Source organism: Phocoena sinus, chromosome 15, assembly GCF_008692025.1.
Source record: "Phocoena sinus isolate mPhoSin1 chromosome 15, mPhoSin1.pri, whole genome shotgun sequence".
Lineage (NCBI taxonomy): Eukaryota > Metazoa > Chordata > Mammalia > Artiodactyla > Phocoenidae > Phocoena > Phocoena sinus.
Genome location: NC_045777.1, coordinates 4,854,755 through 4,872,735, shown reverse-complemented (window position 1 = coordinate 4,872,735; position 17,981 = coordinate 4,854,755). Strand labels below are relative to the sequence as shown.

General features: G+C 46.3%; 2 protein-coding genes across 5 annotated transcripts in view; one reads left to right on the top strand and one right to left on the bottom strand.

Annotated features, from left to right (window-relative positions):
- The window catches only part of LOC116739601 (serine/threonine-protein phosphatase 4 regulatory subunit 1-like), a 99,046-nt gene extending 84,266 nt beyond the window's left edge, over positions 1–14,780 (bottom strand). Inside the window, 2 exon segments of the mRNA XM_032604039.1 lie at positions 4,248–4,399; positions 14,735–14,780. Of these exon segments, the coding sequence (XP_032459930.1) occupies positions 4,248–4,249 (2 nt within the window). The 5' untranslated portion in view covers positions 4,250–4,399; positions 14,735–14,780.
- A 306-nt stretch (positions 14,781–15,086) lies between these two features.
- The window catches only part of RAB22A (RAB22A, member RAS oncogene family), a 52,850-nt gene continuing 49,955 nt past the window's right edge, over positions 15,087–17,981 (top strand). For 2 of the 4 annotated variants that reach the window (XM_032604995.1, XM_032604994.1), the window contains exons 1-2: positions 15,102–15,417; positions 16,432–16,511. In XM_032604995.1, coding sequence (XP_032460886.1) covers positions 15,382–15,417; positions 16,432–16,511 — 116 coding nt within the window. In that variant the 5' untranslated portion in view covers positions 15,102–15,381. Of the gene's footprint in view, positions 15,418–16,431; positions 16,512–17,981 lie in introns of all 4 variants that reach the window. The other 2 variants (XR_004345754.1, XM_032604996.1) reach the window with 2 other exon arrangements.

Here is a 17,981-nt window from a genome sequence, read left to right as displayed (position 1 = left end):
TCGTATTAAACTCAGCCCAAACTCTGGCTTGACCCCTAAACCATGCCCCTGTGTGGTAAACTCCAGCATAGCTGAGGCTAGGAGAACTGAAATGAGATTTGGGGTGCTATCCACTACAGGAGAGACAGTGGGAAGAGTTGGATTTCAATTTAAATGCCTACTGAAATAAAACAAAACAAAACAAAGAAATCAACACTCTTTGGAGGCATATAGCAGAATTCAGAGATTTTTACAGCACATAATATTCACTATATCCAGGTTATACTCCAAAATTACTCAGTAAACACAGAAACAGAAAACTTGAACTAGCTAAAAAACATCAAAGCATATTGAAAGGATCAAAATTTTAGAATTACAGACAAGGATTTTAAAACAACTATTATAAAATGCCTATGGATATAAAAGAAAATATGCCTATAATGAGTGAAAAGATAAGAAAGCTCAGCAAAGAAATGTTAACTATAAAAAGACACGAAATAAAAATTCTAAAATTGAAACAATATCTGAAATTTAAAAATTCACTGAGCGGACTTAACAGAATGGAGATGACAAAACAATGGCCAAAAATTCTCCAAACTCGGTGAAAGGAACAAATACATAAAATCAAGGGTCTCAGCAAACCTCAAGAAGATAAACACAGTTGGCCCTTGAACCACACCGGGGTTAATCCAAGTCTAACTTATAGTCTGTCCTCCAAATGCGTGGTTCCTTTGCATCCACAGATTCAACCAACCACAGACCATGTGGCACTGAAGTATTTCTTACTGAGAAAAGACCTGTATATAAGTGGGCCTGCACAGTTCAAGTCCAAGTTCTTCAAGAGTCCACGGTACACAGAAAACCACACTTAGACACATCACAGTCAAACCGCTAATAACCAAAGAGAATCTTGAAAGCAGCAAAGAAAAACAAAAATTACGTACAAGGAGTAATGATTTGAATGTCCCCTGACTCCTCACCAGAAATAGTGGAAGCAGAAGACCGTGGAAGCATACCTTTAAAGGACTGAAAGAAAAACCATCAATCTAGAACTTGACATCCAGTGAAATATCTTTCAGGGAGAAAGATGAATGAAAGACACTGTCAGACTAAAAAGGAACCAAAAAAGCACACACACTAAGAATTTATTTTTTAACACATTCTTTTAAATATTGCCAGCAAATGTGGACTGAAAGAAATGCTCAGTGAAGTCCTACAGGCGGAAGAGGAGTGGTACCACTTGGGAACTTTACCTTCAAAAGGAATCAGAAGCATTGGAAACAGTAAATATGTGGGTAAATATTTTAAAAACTATTTTTCCTCCTGATTTTTCAAAACACACACAATGGTTTAAAGCAATACGAATCAAAACTTACAACTTCGTATTGGAGAATTTATAACACGTAGATGTACAATGCAATAAAAACAGCCACGTAAAGTGGGAGGGTAAGAAACGGAACTATACAGTTGTCAGTTTCCAACATCGTACGTGGGGTGGTGCGTTAGTAACTCTAAGTAGACTGCTTCTGTCTCCACGGCTAGACTTGGGGGCCCTTACGCCCTGGGACCATGTCACATAACGCCTGGTACATAGCCCACACTTAATACATAGCAGTTTCTATAGAAGTCAGTCTCCCAAGACTTCGACTACCTGGATTCAATTCATGAGAGTCTAACAGCCCCTGAGAAGCTGAGAAAATCTAGCTTCCGCCAAAAGAAACATGAGGCGCAGCAACTAGCCTAAAGCCACCTGGAGCCGCGCGCACAGCGAGTTAGTAAGAAACCAAGACATTAACTCATTCGCCTCTGCTTGCAAAAATGAGAGGTCTTAGTTTCAGGGCGGGACGCAGGTCAAGACTACCACATAGCTGCTACGATAAAATGAATACATTCCGACACCCGATACAAAGCGCATGGGCTCCTCAGAAGTATTCCACCACCCTAACGGTGAATATAGTAGAATTAAATTTTGGTGATTCATATTAAGTAGGTAAAGAGGGACAGAGGGAAGAAAGACGTGTAAAATTCACTGGAAATACTAAGAAATCTGAATTACAGGGATTTTTGTTTTAAGAAGTGGAATCACAGTGTTAGTGCTGTACAGAACAAAGAACCAGCTTATCACACGGCTACCTCCCTGGGAGCGCTCTGCATTAATAGACCGCTGGTGGCCAATCAGAGCCAAAGAGGACCGGCCTCCTTTACATCCCAGGTCGGTCACGTACTCTCCAACTGCAGCTCTGACCTCACCAGCGAGTCTGCAAATGCACAGCCGTCACCTGGCCTCACTATGGACAGCTCAGGACGGCACGTCCCCCAGTGTGGCACGGGGAAGGGACATTAAATATCCCTAAACCACACAGTGGGAAAGTTATTCTCTTCTCAATTCTCTGATTAATCAAAGAAAGTTTCATTTCGACTAGCGTGTCTTCAACACTTCCCTAAAACTGGTTCATCTTCCTTTCGAACACAGAGCAGGGCTCACACTCAGAATCCTTCGCAGACAACTGTGTCTACCTAGAATTTTATCATGTGATTTTCCTTTTGTCTTATGATATTTTGGTTAAGTTTCATGTTGAGCAATTCACACAAGTTCCCCAAAATGTGTTTCAATAAAAGAAATTATTTGATACAAAGAAAAATACAGGTGGTATATAGATACAGCACAAATAGGAAAAGCGGTACACAAATGACAGACTTCTGAAAAATACTGGATTGGTATAATCCAAGGACAATATTCCCTACTAAGAGCATCACATTCATATGTGAATAATAGTATCTTTTACTCCAAGTTCCAAATACAGGTAAACATTGTTCTTTGTGTGGATCAACATCCTGGCCCCTTTCAAAATCCTACTTGAATCCAAATTGATGAGGTTATCAGTCAGACTATTACTATTTACTTGTCAATGATGTGTTAAATTTTTTGAACTACTCCATAAAAGCACCAGAGTTTACTAAAATGTACATGCAAGGCAGATGTGGAACCCCTTGCCACAAAGTGAATGAAAACAGCCAGCATCAACGTCAACTCTTCAACGTCAACTCTGACAGTATTCTAACCAGATACCGTGATTAATAACCTCTTTCCCTGATATTTTAATGTTGCTGTTTTTTTATTAAGTCTTCAAAGACAAACTGAATCAATCAACAGCTGATGAACTATATAATAACAGAGCAGGGTTACTCGGCCTCAGCATGACTGGCCCTTGAACCACATTCTAACAGCCCGAGGCAGGGCTGTTCTGTGCATTACAGGACATTCCGCAGCCTTCCTGGCCTCAACTCACTAGATGCCAGGAGCATCCTCTCCCCACTTTGTGAAAATCAAAAACGTCTCCAGACACTGCCACAGGTCCCCAGTTGACAACCACTGTGAAGATAAAAGCTAGGTGTTACCTGAGCAGCCCCCGGTGAGTGGATGGTCCCATAAGGGAAGGGGCTTCATGTCAGCAGGAATGACCTGGCCCCCTTTGGCCTCTCTGACCTCATCTCCCACCCCTGCCCTCTCCTCCAGCCACGCAGCTCCTTGCTGTTTCCCCATGACCCCAGTCACTTCCCTGGCTGAGGGCCATCACACAGCCCAGCACTTCCCTCTGCCGAGAACTCTGCTCCCCAAGATGTCCTCTTTGATAACTTCCTTCTTCTCAGTAAAAGCTTTGCTCACTCATCCTCTCAATGAGGTCCACCCTGACTACCTGATTTTGAAATTGCATGCCTCCCATCTACACCCCACCGTACCCTGATCTACTTTTCTGTTTTTCCAGAGAATGTATCACCTTCTGACACACAGAACCTTTTCTTCCCACGTCTACTGTTTATCAGCTGGGTCCACCCCCCAATCCTCCACCATCGCACCCAGGGCAAAAATCTTTTACTGACTCCTTGATATGCCTGGCGCACAGCAGGCCATCAGTAAGAGCTGCTGAATGAATGAATGAATGAATGGTAAAGATCTGTCAGGCTAGGGGCTTCCCTGGTGGCGCAGTGGTTGAGAGTCCGCCTGCCGATGCAGGGGACGCGGGTTCGTGCCCCGGTCCGGGAGGATCCCACGTGCCGCGGAGCGGCTGGGCCCGTGAGCCACGGCCGCTAGGCCTGCGCGTCCGGAGCCTGTGCTCCGCAACGGGAGGGGCCACAACGGTGAGAGGCCCGCGTACCGCAAAAAAAAAAAAAAAAAAGATCTGTCAGCCTAGCTTGCTGCGCCTCCTGGCAGTGGCAGCAACACATAAAATAACTCCTGCTCTCAGAAAGAATTATCTAGAATTTACATTTCTAGCCACTGCTAAGAGGGCAAACGGGCAACTATTCACGGAATAAGGAGCAACGGTCTGTGGACACGGTGCTATCAGGAGCAGTCGATTATCCTGAGGATCCACAAGTCCAGGTCATCCACACACATCAGGAGTCTTAAGCATTCAAGCTAGAAATGAAACATGAGGTAGCATATGAATAATGCCTTGTTCAAATTTTTTCATTCTATTTTCCTACATTTGAAAAAAAAAAAGTTACCTACTCCACTCAAGAAAGCTTAATATAACACAGAAAAGCAAAGCCTTCTTAAGAAAATAGTCTCTAATACCTTCAAGCCTTCTTGGCTCACTTAAAATATTTTAAAAACAATACTGATCCTGATCCGCTTCATTTGCTGTCTCCGCGATGATTGACTTTAGGCAGCAGCTGCTTTCTATGTTTCTGCCACGTGTGAGCTTCATTGGCAAGTTTGCACAGGACATCACTGACCCTTTACCAAAAATGGCTAATAACTTAAACCTAACAAAGGGAGGGAGAGGCTGAGAAGTACGATTTGACTTGCAGGGGTAGGGGCCCCTCCTGCCACACCTTCTGCTCAGCACCCTGTCCCCAGCTGCACACCCACGTGTCCACATGTTCCCTGAACCGTAGGGTCCACGTCCCCGTGGCCCTGGTGCATCTCAGGGCCAGGGGGATGGTCCAAGTTAAAAAAGCCAGCTAACCAGCTAAGAGATATAAAGCTCACCTCCATCCAACCCAAACCAGAGGGTCCTGAAGCAGTAGCCTTAAGCTCACCCAACTGAAGATGAGGCTGGCTCTACTTCAATGAGATACTGATCAGTTTACAAAGTACAACAGAATTATTATCCTTTGACTCTGATGCTAGGTGACTAAGTAAAAAACAGGTGAACAAACAAAAACCTCCTCCCTCATTAAATGTGTTTCTGGAAGCTACAACCGTGGGGGAATAAACGTTTTTCACTTTCCCAGATCCTCCTCAACACCAACTGGTTACTCAGGGGTTATCTACCAAACATCATGCACGCTGTCAGTAGAGTCATCATTTAAAACAGGCGGGGGGGGGGGCTTCCCTGGTGGCACAGTGGTTAAGAATCCGCCTGCCAATGCAGGGGACATAGATTCGAGCCCTGGTCCGGGAAGATCCCACATGCTGCGGAGCAACGAAGCCCGTGCACCACAACTACTGAGCCTGCGCTCTAGAGCCCTCGAGCCACAGCTACTGAGCCTGCAAGCCACAACTACTGAAGCCCGCGCGCCTAGAACCTGTGCTCTGCAACAAGAGAAGCCACCGCAATGAGAAGCCCAGGCACCGCAACGAAGAGTAGCCCCGACTCACCGCAACTAGAGAAAGCCCACGCACAGAAACAAAGACCCAACACAGCCAAAAAACTACATAAAAAAATAAAAAATAAATAAAACAGGCTGGAGCGCAACAGAAGTTGGGTGAGGTTGCTCTGGCGAAAACACACAGGGGACCCTGAGCACGCGCCTGTGTGTCAGTGCTCTTCACAAGACGCCAATCTGTCTTAAAGCAGCCTAAGTGTGAATTAACGCTTTAAGTATAATGTTAGGTGAATGTGCTTTACGGGTTCAAAGTACAATAGATACGATCTAATAAAAAGAGAGAAAGAAAAGAAATTTTCCAGGTCATTTTGCATCACAAAAAAGATCAGAAGATCTAGTACGAAAAGCAGAAGGCGTGTTAACAGCAAACCCATCTCAAACGTCCTCTCCCCACCCACCAGGGTTAATTTCAGGTGACAACAGTAAACTATAACTCAACATTCGACAGAGTACTGGCGGTTCAGAGATGACAAAGGCATGGTCCCCAGACTCCAAAAGCTGCCAAGGGAACAAAGATCTTCCCACACATAACAACCCACAACAACCCGGTGGCAAGAGCCATAGGGTACAGGTATAAACAAAACAGGGAGGAGACCAGCTCTGCTTGGAGGAGGAAGGAGGGGGTGGGAGATGCTTCCCTACAACAGCAGTGATATTTGAGCTGGGCCTTGAAGATTGAGTAGGAGTTTACCACACAGGAAGAGACAGAGGATCTGGGAAAGGGAAAAAGAACATTCCAGAGGAAGGGAAGAACACAGCAGAGGAAAGTGCACTGGCTGTCTGCTGCCTTTGAGGGGTTCGGGAAGCCAGAGATTTCTCACGAAGCCACCAAGCTCTAGCTGAGCAGCCACCCCAGAACTGGTCTGAAGTGGAAAGGTGAGAAAAAATAAACACAATAAAACATGTCCAGTGAGATAACTTTATTGGCCCAGACATGAACAGAGGTAGAGACGGAGGCAGAATGTTAGAGCACGTCTATCCCGGCAAGCATTTTCATTAAGAATCCGTTCTCCAGGCATTCCCAATATTTACGATTCTCCATTCAACATGTCATCCTGTCACTATAACTCTGTGTGAGATACGCCACCCTGGGCCAGCCCAATTATCCATACGATCCAATATTCTGTCTCTAACACAGCACTAGGGGACGATGGTTGGGAGAAAATGTGACAGATGTGACCCACTGTCTGTGTCCACTTTCAAAATGTTAGAAGATTAGTTGATGGTGGCTGAGAAGGAGTCTAGCCTTATTTGCAAAATGTGTACTTAAAAAAAAAGAGAGAGAGAAAACTGTATTAATGTAGAACTTATGTAATTGATAATTCTTAGCGCTTCTCATTAGCCACTCTTCGATGAACAATAACTAAGTCTCTGCAAGGCCTTATATGATTTGGGGGGAAACTAGAGTAAACCATCCATTAATGCATTATTTAAAGTGGCTTCACCCTTCTTGCTAACAGGCTTATAAATACTAATGCAGATTCTTAAATTGGGACTATTTCTAAAAGCTACACCAGACAAACCCAGCCCATGTGAAAGATAAAGAACGTTCTTGCTTCTTCACTGACTTGGTGGGGGGGGGGGGGCGCAGAAGGTGGAACTGACCCCTGCACATGGCAGGTCTTTGTTGACTTAACTAAATTTCAATGGCAAGCTGCGCAGGCAAACTTTCCCTGTATAAATGCCATTCTCTAACAAGACCCACACTGATTTATTAGCTCCTGTATGAGCGGATCCGTCCAGTGCATAACGTTTTGTATCACAAATCTTTGAGGGCTACTGATGGTTATTACTAGCACTACGCAGTGGGCTGGCTGAAAAGACCGACCCAGCTCACGAGCAGCCGTCCTTTCTATACCACGCATACATGGAAATTCCTCTTTGATTTGTGGCTTTAATCACGGCTTCCAAAACCCGTCATTATTTATGACTCTGACTTTTACGCTGACGGTCAACGGGAAATACTGACTCGGGTCACCTGATAGGCGAGCACTCCGCAGCTCCAAGCCGCTCGTGGGCTCCACTGTGATATTATACATCTCAATTTTCCTGCCAACCCACCCAGCTGGGGACAGAGCTGGAGGAGGTGTGGGTGAGGGGGCCAGACTCTACACAGTCTGATGGATGGAAGAGCGCTACTGAAAAATGCAGCGACTTCTCCACTCAGACTTGAGGCAGATTCGAAAAGGAAAAAAAGGTTGCAAAACAAAACCCACAGCCCCTGGGGTGAGTGTATGCACATGGGGGGCTCTATTTTCCTACTGTTCAAAATATTTGAGACAATCAAGCAATACTGGCCAACATTACACCACTTTTCTAATGACCGCCTTGGCCAAACTGCCAGGAAGGTTGCCTTCCTCCTTCTGGAAAGAAGCAAACTCCTCCGTGGATGCACCGAGTTCCATGCCTGTCTTACATGGTCCAACCCCGCCATCACCCTCCCCTCCCGCTCTCTGCCATCTTCCCTTTGCACGGACTCCTTCCCCCCATCCACGGTTATGCTCTCCCCTGTGCCTTGATCTTAAAAAGCAATTCTTATTTTTTTAACTGAAGTATGCCATTCACACAGAAAAGTACACAAAAAGTAAGTGTTCCACGTGACTAATTTTTTAACTGAACATGCTTGTGAAACCAGTCCTCAGCTCAAGAAAGACAATTTAACCGGCATCTCCAAAAGCCCCCCATGCTCCCTCCCACTTACTGCCTTACCCAAAGGGGACCACTCTCCTGCCTTCTACATCAGATCAGCTAGATTGCTGTGCTTGTTTCCATACTCTGTGTAAACAGAATCATCCAGTCTCTACCCTTTTGTGTCTGGCTTCTTTCACCAACCACTATGTTTGTGAAGTTCATCCATATGTGTGTGACGCTGTAGATAATTCACTCTTATAACTGCATAGTTTTCCATCGTGTGAACATAACCACCATTTATAATCCATTTTACTCACGATGGACATTTGGGTGGGTTCCAGTTTTCGACTATTAAGAATAGTGCAACTATGACCCTGTTTTTGTGAAAATATGTGTTCACGTTTTGTGGGCAAGTAACCAAGAGTGGAACGGTTGGGCCATCCAAATCCTTTTTCTTTTTTTTTTTAAGATTGTCAGAGTAGATATAAATAATACAAAGATGTTCTGGCTCTCTTATCCAGGAAGAAAAGCAACCCCTCCAGCTGCTTCTTCTCAAAAGGGTCTGTTTTCCTGGCTACACTGGGAGCTCCCAAGAACAATGACCATTCCCCAAAATGCCCAATGGCCAGCCAGCGTCTGGAATACAGTGGGTGCTCGATGCATGGACTACAGACAACATATCCTCAACTTCCCGATGCCACTCATTCTGGCCTGGCTTCTGGCCCCTGGTTGCACTGGAAAAGTTCTCACTGAGGTCACTCACCCATCGCCCTCCTTGGCCTGACCCAACTCAACCGGCACCTCCCATCTGTGCCATCTCTACCCGCACCTTCCCTCTAGGTGGGAGCAGCTCTGGGATGGAGCCCAGGGTTCTTCATCCCTCTATCCCCGGTGCCTCCCACAGGCTGGTGCCCGGGAGGAGCTGGAGAAACATCTGTTACATGGATGAATGACGTTCCAAACAGGGAAAGCAAGCACTTGCCCTCATCTCTTATTTTTTTCCTCATTAGGCTAAGTGGTGTTTTGAAGCTCAAAACCACTTTCTCCTTCATTAGCTAGGTTTCGTTGCAAAATTTCTGCTTAAAAAAAAAATCTTCATTTGTGAGGTAGAAAGCCATATAAAACTCTCTTTTTAAACAGAGACAATTTCAGGGAATCTCTAATGCTCGTCTGTTTGTCTCATAGGAAATGGAAAATACAGAACAACAAAAGTAAAATGCATTACAGTTATCAGCCGGGAAGCACAGTTGACTCGGCCCACACCATGCTGACTCTTTTGTTCCTTGCTCACCCTTATCCTGTTGGGAGGAGACAGGCGCATGCTTTTAATCCCCAACACACCAACAGGAAAAAGGAGACGTGAAGGCTGAACAACTTGTCAAGGGCTCCTCAACAAAGCAGGGTCTGTGCCGGCAAAAGTCAGCTCTTCAAACTGAGCCCAGTGGGAAAGGCAGCCTTCCAGGTTGGCTCAGCTAATCAACAAGACTTCTGGGTGCGGACAGAATGAAATCAAGTTTCAGAGAAAGACAAATGTATGATACCACTTACCTGTGGAATCTAAAAAAATGATACAAATGAACTTATTTACATAACAGACTCACTCACAGGCATAAAAAACAAACTTATGGTTACACCAAAGTGGAAAGTGGAAAGTTAGGAGCTTGGGATTAACATATATACACTACTAAATATAAAAGAGATAACCAACCAACAAGGACCTACTGTAGAGCACAGGGAACTATACCCGATATCTTGTAATAAGCTATAATGGAAAAAGAATCTGAAAAAAGAATATATATATAATAAATATATTATAAATATATGTATATACAACTGAATCAGTTTGCTGTACACCTGAGCCTAACACGACATTGTAAATCAACTACACGTCAATTAAAAAAAAAAAAAAAACCCCCACCCCCCCCCCCCCCCGCAAAAAAAGGAAAAAAAATGAAATCAAGTTTGATTTAGAACCGAGGGCCAAATCCAGCCCTGTGTTTATAAATAAAGTTTTATTAGCAAACAGCCATGTTCATTCATTTATGTGTATCTGTGACTGCTACCAGGCTACAGTGGCAGACTTGAGTGGTTATAGCAGGGCTTCTGCCCAGCAAAGTCTAAAATGTTTACTATCTGATCCTTTACAGAAAAAAAAATTTGCCCATCTCTGACTTGGAGAATAGTCTGATGTCTGGATTTTGTTCTATTTCCCAACTATTAGCACATTCAAGTTCCTGTTCAAACTATTTCACTCAACAGGGAGGTCTTTAAAAAAAAAAATTGACAATCTTTGATTTGAGTTTATATAATAGTTCAGAGAGAAGGTTCAATGGTTTGGTTTGAGGCTAAAATTAATCTATTTTCTCTGCTTGGCTGTGGTCCTCAAGCAGAACATTTTTACAAACCTGGACTAAAGTGGGCAGGTGAAATGGAATGCATTCTGCTCTGGAGGATGTCTTTTATTCAAGCTCGAACATACACCACTCCTTCTAGCATTAAGATTCAAAGAGTCTATCTGTATCCCTCTGATTTAGCTAATCCCATTTTCAACAAAGGTCCAGATATTATTTGTTGGCACCTAGCTTTTCTCATCAACAGAAGTACACCTTCTTCCAACTTCTTTCATAGATACCTCAAAAACTAAACATTTGAAAAGAAATACACAGTCCCTCAAATACGAATAGATTCTCCAAGTCTGTCTTTTGAAGCTAAACACATCTTACAATAACATGGCAGCTGACTTCAGAATTGAAATCCAGCTTTAAACTCTTCATGTAGATGTTTGATCATATATGAAACTTTCAACTCATTTTTAAAAACTTTCTATTAAGGAAATTTTCAAACACATGCAAAAATAGAATAGTATAATAAACCCCACACCCCTAGCAACCAGTTTCAACAAGTATAAACATTCTGCCAATTTTTCCCACTCATTCTTCTTCCCAACTTTTTGATGATTTATTGTTTGTTGCAGCATTTTCAAAGCAGACCTCACACATTAAATCATTTCACCCATAAATGCTTATTTGTTTCTGTTAGATAAGGTCCTTCTCCTTTGAATAAAACTGTGACACCACTATCGCATCTGACAAAATTAATAATGATTCTTAATATAACCTAATACCCAGCCCAAGTTTAATTTCCCCCAACTGTCTCAATAATGTCTTTTTATAGCTGATTTGTTCAACTAAGGATCCAAATATGACCACATATTGTATTTTGTTGATAGGTCTCTTAGGTCTCTTTATACCTGCAACAGATTCCCCTCACTTTTTTTTCACCCACCGCTGGCACACACTTAAATTCCAATTGGCCAAGCAAACCTTACCAGGAGTAACACCTCTTCAGCCTCCACCTGCTTTAAGCAACCTAGACAGTCACAGGACTTTAAGCCCCTGAGGCGCAGACGTATCCAGCTCCACCTTCTACGTGCAATCCACCACCAGGACCACTGCGCCAGACCATCCCACATACTTTCTGCTCTCAAGAGAAGGAATCTAGATTGCTTCCGCAAGCTAATTCACTAAAATTAAATCTTTTCTGTGCTGCAATGACCCGAAGACTCAATGATTTTAAAAGACAAGGCAGCCTTTCACTACGGCTTTGTTTTGAAGTTAGCCAATTTAATCAAGAAATCACAAAGTAAATCGGACAAGACTCGTCATCCATTATCACTACCAGTAATGACATTAATTGAACACCTAGATTATGGAGGACACTGGGTGATAAAAAAAGACGACCTATGTTCCTGCCCAAAGCGACGTAGAGCCTAAATGGAGCGGTTATCCCATCGTTTAGACAAAAAAATGCCCAAAAAGGACAACAGATGGAGAACCACCACAACCAACATCCGTGCTCTTGCCATTAGCTTAAGAATATTTGTGAGGTCAATCTGTGTGATGGAATAAAAAAAGCAAGACTCAGAGGAACAGAGTTGGTTGCTGGTTCTATCACTCATGACCTGTGCCATACTGGATAAGTTAGTTAACCTCTCTGATTCTCAGTTTTATCATTTGTAAAACAGGAATAATCCCACCTACTTCACAGAGTAGCAGCCCTTAACACAGAATCAGAAAATCGTATACGAGTGCCTAGCAATAATGATGATCGTTAAAATAATAACAGTAATAAAATCACTGAATATAATACTCTATACCAGGCACCGGGCTAAAATGTTTTATGTGTATTGTTTCATCTAATCCTCATATCAGTCCCATGAAGCATCTCCAATTCTTATGTCATTTTCCAGATGAAGAATGTGAACAGAGGGAGTGATCTGCTCACACTGACTCAGCTAAAGGCAGGAAGTGGGTTACAGGACCTCAGGGTTCTTGCTATCAATCACAGCATGATAATGCCTCCCAAATACCACCCCAGTAAAGTGCAAAGGTGGGACCCAGGGCTGCATAAATTACTGGGGGGACAGGCTCTCCTATTACGGCTATTCATCTAACCAATTATATTGTAATTTCATAGGAACAGCACCCTGAAGCCCCCACCCCTGCTCAAAAAAAGAAGCCCCAGGAGGCTCCCAGAGTTGCCCTACCCATGGCATGGGTGTGTTCAGAGCCACAATGCTGGTTTTCTTCTTTACTGGGACGAGGCTTCAGCAGTCTGCTAAAGAGTATTTATGGCATTCTTTATCACGAGTCTCAAACACCCAATATTTGCACAAACAGGGCCAAAGGAAAATCAGAATTATTTTTTCCTATGTAATCTCTTCCTTTTTGAACACATATACAAAAAAGACAAAAGGAAGCTAGCTGCCAGAAAAGAGGTCCAAATGCCTGCCGTCACCACGCTGTGAGAAGCCCAAGCTAGCCAAGTGGAAGAAGCTCCTGGAAGAGAACTGAGGCCCTGACCTGCAGTCCCAGAAGATTTCCTGGCCAAGAGTCACGTGAGGAAAGCCATTTTGGACCTTCTTATCTTCCCAGAGTTCACAGAGAACACACGAAGCTTCTGTATCACCCAGTCAAGGCACAGAATTGTTAGAAATAACAAAATGCTGTTGATTTAAGCCACTGAGTTTTGGGGTGGTTTGTTAGATAACTGATATAGCCAGAAATCAGCTTTTCCAGCCAGGCCAAATATCGAATCTATGAATGAGAGGTGCCTTAACAGCAGCTTACTGTTGTTTATCAAGAGAAAGGCTATATTCCTTCCATTCGAAGATGCCCGCTGGCCGAAACATTCAGCTCTGTAAACCTGGGGCCAACACTGTACTTTGCCCCACAGTGTGAAATAATCATGAATAATGATCACAAGAATAATAATGGCAGATAATATTTACCCAGCGTGTCCTATGTACAAGGCTTCACGCTAAACCTTTTATTATTTAACCTGAGTGGAAGCCTTATGAGGTGGACTTCTACTATGCCCATTCTACAGATGAGGCAATGAGGCTCCAGTGGTACAGTGACGTGGCCAGGATCACACAGCCAGTACACAGTGGCTCAGGACCTCACCCTCTGGCCATCTGACTTCAGCACCCATGCTCCTAAACACTGGCCCCTTCAAGTGTCATTCTACTTTACTAAAGTTGCCTCCTTCTAAAAGAACTAATATGTATAAAGGGTTTAAACTGCGCCTCCTGACCTATGGTGTTTTCTGTAAACTCCAGTTCTTGTTAGTAGGAAACTTGTAGATGGGGAAGGGAAGCGCACAGTAAGCCCCCATTCATGTTGGCTATTGTGATGGTTTGTACAGGCCTCCTTCATGAGCAGGCAACCCCGGCGTTTGGTAATTATCTGTTTACAAGTCGGCTCTCTCCCTGGACTGTGAGCTCCCTGAGAGTCGTCACCGTTTTGGGTTCGAGTTTGTAGGTCCCAGGCTCCGCGCATGGCCGGCCCAGAACCAGCAGGTGCTCAAGAAATGTTTGTTGAATGGAAAGGAAATGCTTCAGTCACCACAAATGCGAACTTGCATTTCCAGGAACACCTTCCCCAGCCATCAGTCCTTAACGTGATTCTAAAGGAAAGAGCAGGAAGGGACAGGTGAAGGATACCCAACCAAGGGGCTCCTAGGGATGAGAACGGAGCTGGGCTTGTGGCCAGGACACTGGAGAAGTCTGTGCGAGTCTGTGGCCGGCCACACGGGGAGCCGGACCTCCCAAACTCCCCAACACTCTGAAAAGTCCCAGGGAAAAAAGTGGAGACCCTGGGTGGAAGCCCCCGACCCCCAAGGTGGCCACGCCTCCTCCCTGCCGGAATCACTAGGAGGAGGGCCTAGCCCTCCCGCCCCTCCCGGGCCGCCGCAGGAGAAGGAGGAGGAGGAAGAGAAAGAAAGTGACAGGAAGTCAGAAGTTTCCCAGCAACAAAAATCCTCCCCATCCTCGGCCGCCCCGCCCAGTGAGGAGGGACCGCCGCAAGTGCTTAAGGCAGTTGGGGGTCCCGCTATTCTGGGCCCAACACGGAGAGCCCAGCCCGTAGGTCCCACTCCCGCCTTTCGTGCACCCCGAACTCTATGAGAGGTTCCCAGGGAGGGACGGGACGCCCGAACTGTTACTTACAATCGTCTAAGTCATCCTGCAAGTCCACAAAGTACTAGGGGATCCCTGAAAACCAAGAGACACATAAGAAGTTACAAGGGGTCTGCGGCAGGCGGCCTCAGGGGCGGGCGGGGGCGGTCCCCGGGCCTCAAGGGGTGGTCCCGGCTTGGGAGGAGGGGGGCGCCCCGGGAGTCCAGCCCCACTCACCCGCCATCTTGGAATGGGCCTGGAGGCGGGGCCGGCGCGCGAGGGGCGGGGCCAGAAGGAGAGAGGCGGGGATATCTGGCTTCGGATCCCGCCCCTCGTCGGCGGCCCCGCCCCCCCGCCCCCCGCCTCGAGCCTCGCGGCGCCAGCCGGCCCCGCCCTCGCGGCGAAGGTGGCTGCCGAGGTGGGCGGGGAGGTCAGGTGACCCGGCTGGCGTCCCAAGATGGCGGCGGCGGTGGCGCTTGGGAACCCGCGGCACCGTCCCAGCTGCTGAGGCGGGTCCCGCACGGCTGGTGACGGACGGGCCAGGCCGAGGACCGGCGAACGGGCGGCCGCCGCCTCTACGCGCCCCGCGGCCGGGGCTAGGCCGTGCCGCGGCGGCGCTGGGGGATGCTCGTGCTGGGCCGGGCCTCTCCCTTCTCAACTTAGGGCGGCGGCGGGCCCGCGCCCCTGGCTCCCAGGCCATGGCGCTGAGGGAGCTCAAAGTGTGTCTGCTGGGGGTGAGTGGCGGCGGGCCGGCTGGGAGGGCCGCGGGAGGCCGGGCGGGCCGGGGACCCGGACGTGCCCACGTCCCATTTGCCCCTTCTCTCAGTCTCCGTGCGGGACGCCGCCTACCTGCCCCGGGACCCTCCTTCCAGCCCCCTCCCCCGCCCCCGGGCCGTCCCGCCCACCTGGCCGCACCGCCCTGAAGGTTTTGCTGGCGGGAGGGACGTTTCCCCTCGTCCCTCCCTGGAGCCCAGGGTCTCTTCCCGCCCCTCAAAGGGTGAAGAGCCCTCCCTGTCTCTCCATTGCATCTGGGTTAAGAGCAGCTCTTAAATAGCTTCCCCAGGTACTAGTTGGGAGTTGGCCAAGCCTTGCGAAGTACAGCCAGTAACAGGTCTTTAGGTTTTACGAGCAGCAGTAGTCTCCTTTGCCATCTGCTTGGTGTTTTTGAACTTGTGGGATACCTCTGACACTTCTCACAGAGTTACTTTCCTTGGGGCGGGCGGGGGGACATTCAAATCAGGAAGCCCCAAAGACTAGTTTGAAGCTTCAGCTTCCTGACTTGTCAAGGCAACTTTGCTATTTCAGAGCATACTTTCTGAAATTGATGCTCTCTTGCCTGGGTTGCTGCTTTAAAGACTGAAAAAGATTTCAATAACTAGTCTTCCCCCTTCCTAGATAGGGTGGGGCTAGGATCTGTCAGGGATTACTCAGAAGTAGTTCAAGAGTTCATAGTTCACTTAGACTTATTATAAAGCAAGTGAGTTCGTCACTTTGCACAGTAAGCAGAAACTTTGGATCTTTCAGAAGATCCTGTCTCTTAAAAACTTGGAACCCCTCTCCTACAATACATTTTGAAATCTCCTAGTTACTCCACTGAATTTTTATGAAAACCTTTTTGTGTTTCTTAACTTCTAAAATGTACCTATCTGGAATGATTTTCCCAAAATCCTGAACTTAGGGCACAAGGTAGTTTTTGGTGTATGCAAGCAGGTAAAACTTTTTCTTCTTCACCTCTCATTCTCTTTCAGGATACAGGTGTAGGTAAATCAAGTATTGTGTGGCGGTTCGTGGAAGACAGTTTTGATCCGAATATCAACCCAACAATAGGGTAAGAGATCAAGTTTATCGAATGTGCATCTAAAGGTGTATTGAAAAGTCCATTCAAATAAAGGCTGTGTTACAGGGGTTAGGCATCCCCATTTTAAACTCTAGTGAATTTGGAGACAGTGGTTCCCATCATCTCTAGAAGAACTTGAAATGGTGGAGTGAGGATGGATGTGTTTTAGGAAAATTGTCTTTTGACTTGTGAGGAATGAAAACCTCAAAATGAAAGTATGAATTAAAGTTTTACTTGTTAGAATATACATAGAGCCTTCAATCTATGAATAGTAACAGCAATTACGCTTTGAAATAAGGCAGAAGAAAACAGGCCCTAATACTTTTATTTCCCCCAGCATGTCACCTAAAAGATATTTTAGGTGGCTTTAGTTCTTCGTAAAAAATAGTTTGGGGTCCAAACCCTTCTCACATGTTCCAGCAGTGCTACCTACACGTTCCAGTAGCAGTAAAGAATTAACAAATTAATGTCAAAATGGAAGCTTTTTTCCGGGTATCTGGGTCTTAGAATAAGTGAAATTGACTGGCTGTCGGTTTTCGACTCTGTGAGAAAACTTTTCAGGCTGTTTAAATATCATAATATTAATACTTTCTCTGTGAGAAGTTGTGTTTCGTGGGTGTTAATACTTTGTCAGGCTTGCACGACTAGATAGCTACTATGCAAAGCCCCAGTCGAGGGGTTTCTTGCATTTAAAGAAAAATTCTGTTCTGCCTAGTCGGGAAATACCTTACAGCGTACACATACACACTTGAAGGCACCAAGATGAAACAGCCGCTAATCCTCTGAAATGAAAATGCCTTTCAATACCCTTCAAGAAAGAACTGGGTACGGCTACATGTTTGAAGTGTGAACTCATCCTCCTCTGGGCCTGCCTGTCACTGCCCGCATGGGAAAGTGAAGGGACAGGGAGTGATAGCAGGTCGTGCCGGTGACTCAGTGAGTGACACACCTCACACCAGGCAGCACTGAAAACCCGAACGCCAGCTGGGTTAGCAGTGCTGTCTCACCAGAGGAGAGGGAAGGTGGGGGCCTGTGGCCCTGGCCTGGGTGGCCAGCCCTCGCAGCCCCACAGGCGCTGGGGTTCTTCACCTCCCCGAGCCCCGCTCTCTTCACCAGCGGTCCAGGCGCACGTCTCGCGGGGAAGAGGATCTGAGGCTTCCCCCTCGTCCCTTCCACCGTCCTTGTTCCTCTGTCCTCAGCAGGTGTCCTCCTCCTTCAGGACCAACCCCACACGCACCTGAGCTCTGGAGCCCTGCCTTCTCCCCTTCCTTCCCCAGCCCTGCCTTCCTGTCGGAGCCTGCAGACACGCTCCCCGAAGACAGGGCCGTCCCCCAAACCTGCCGGGCAAACGGGGGGCTCCGGAAAGAGGACTTCCTCCTTCCTCAGCTGCTGCTTCTCCTCAGCCCCCTGCTGTCTCCATCCCACCCCACCGTCCCACTGAAACCACCTCCCCTCAGTACC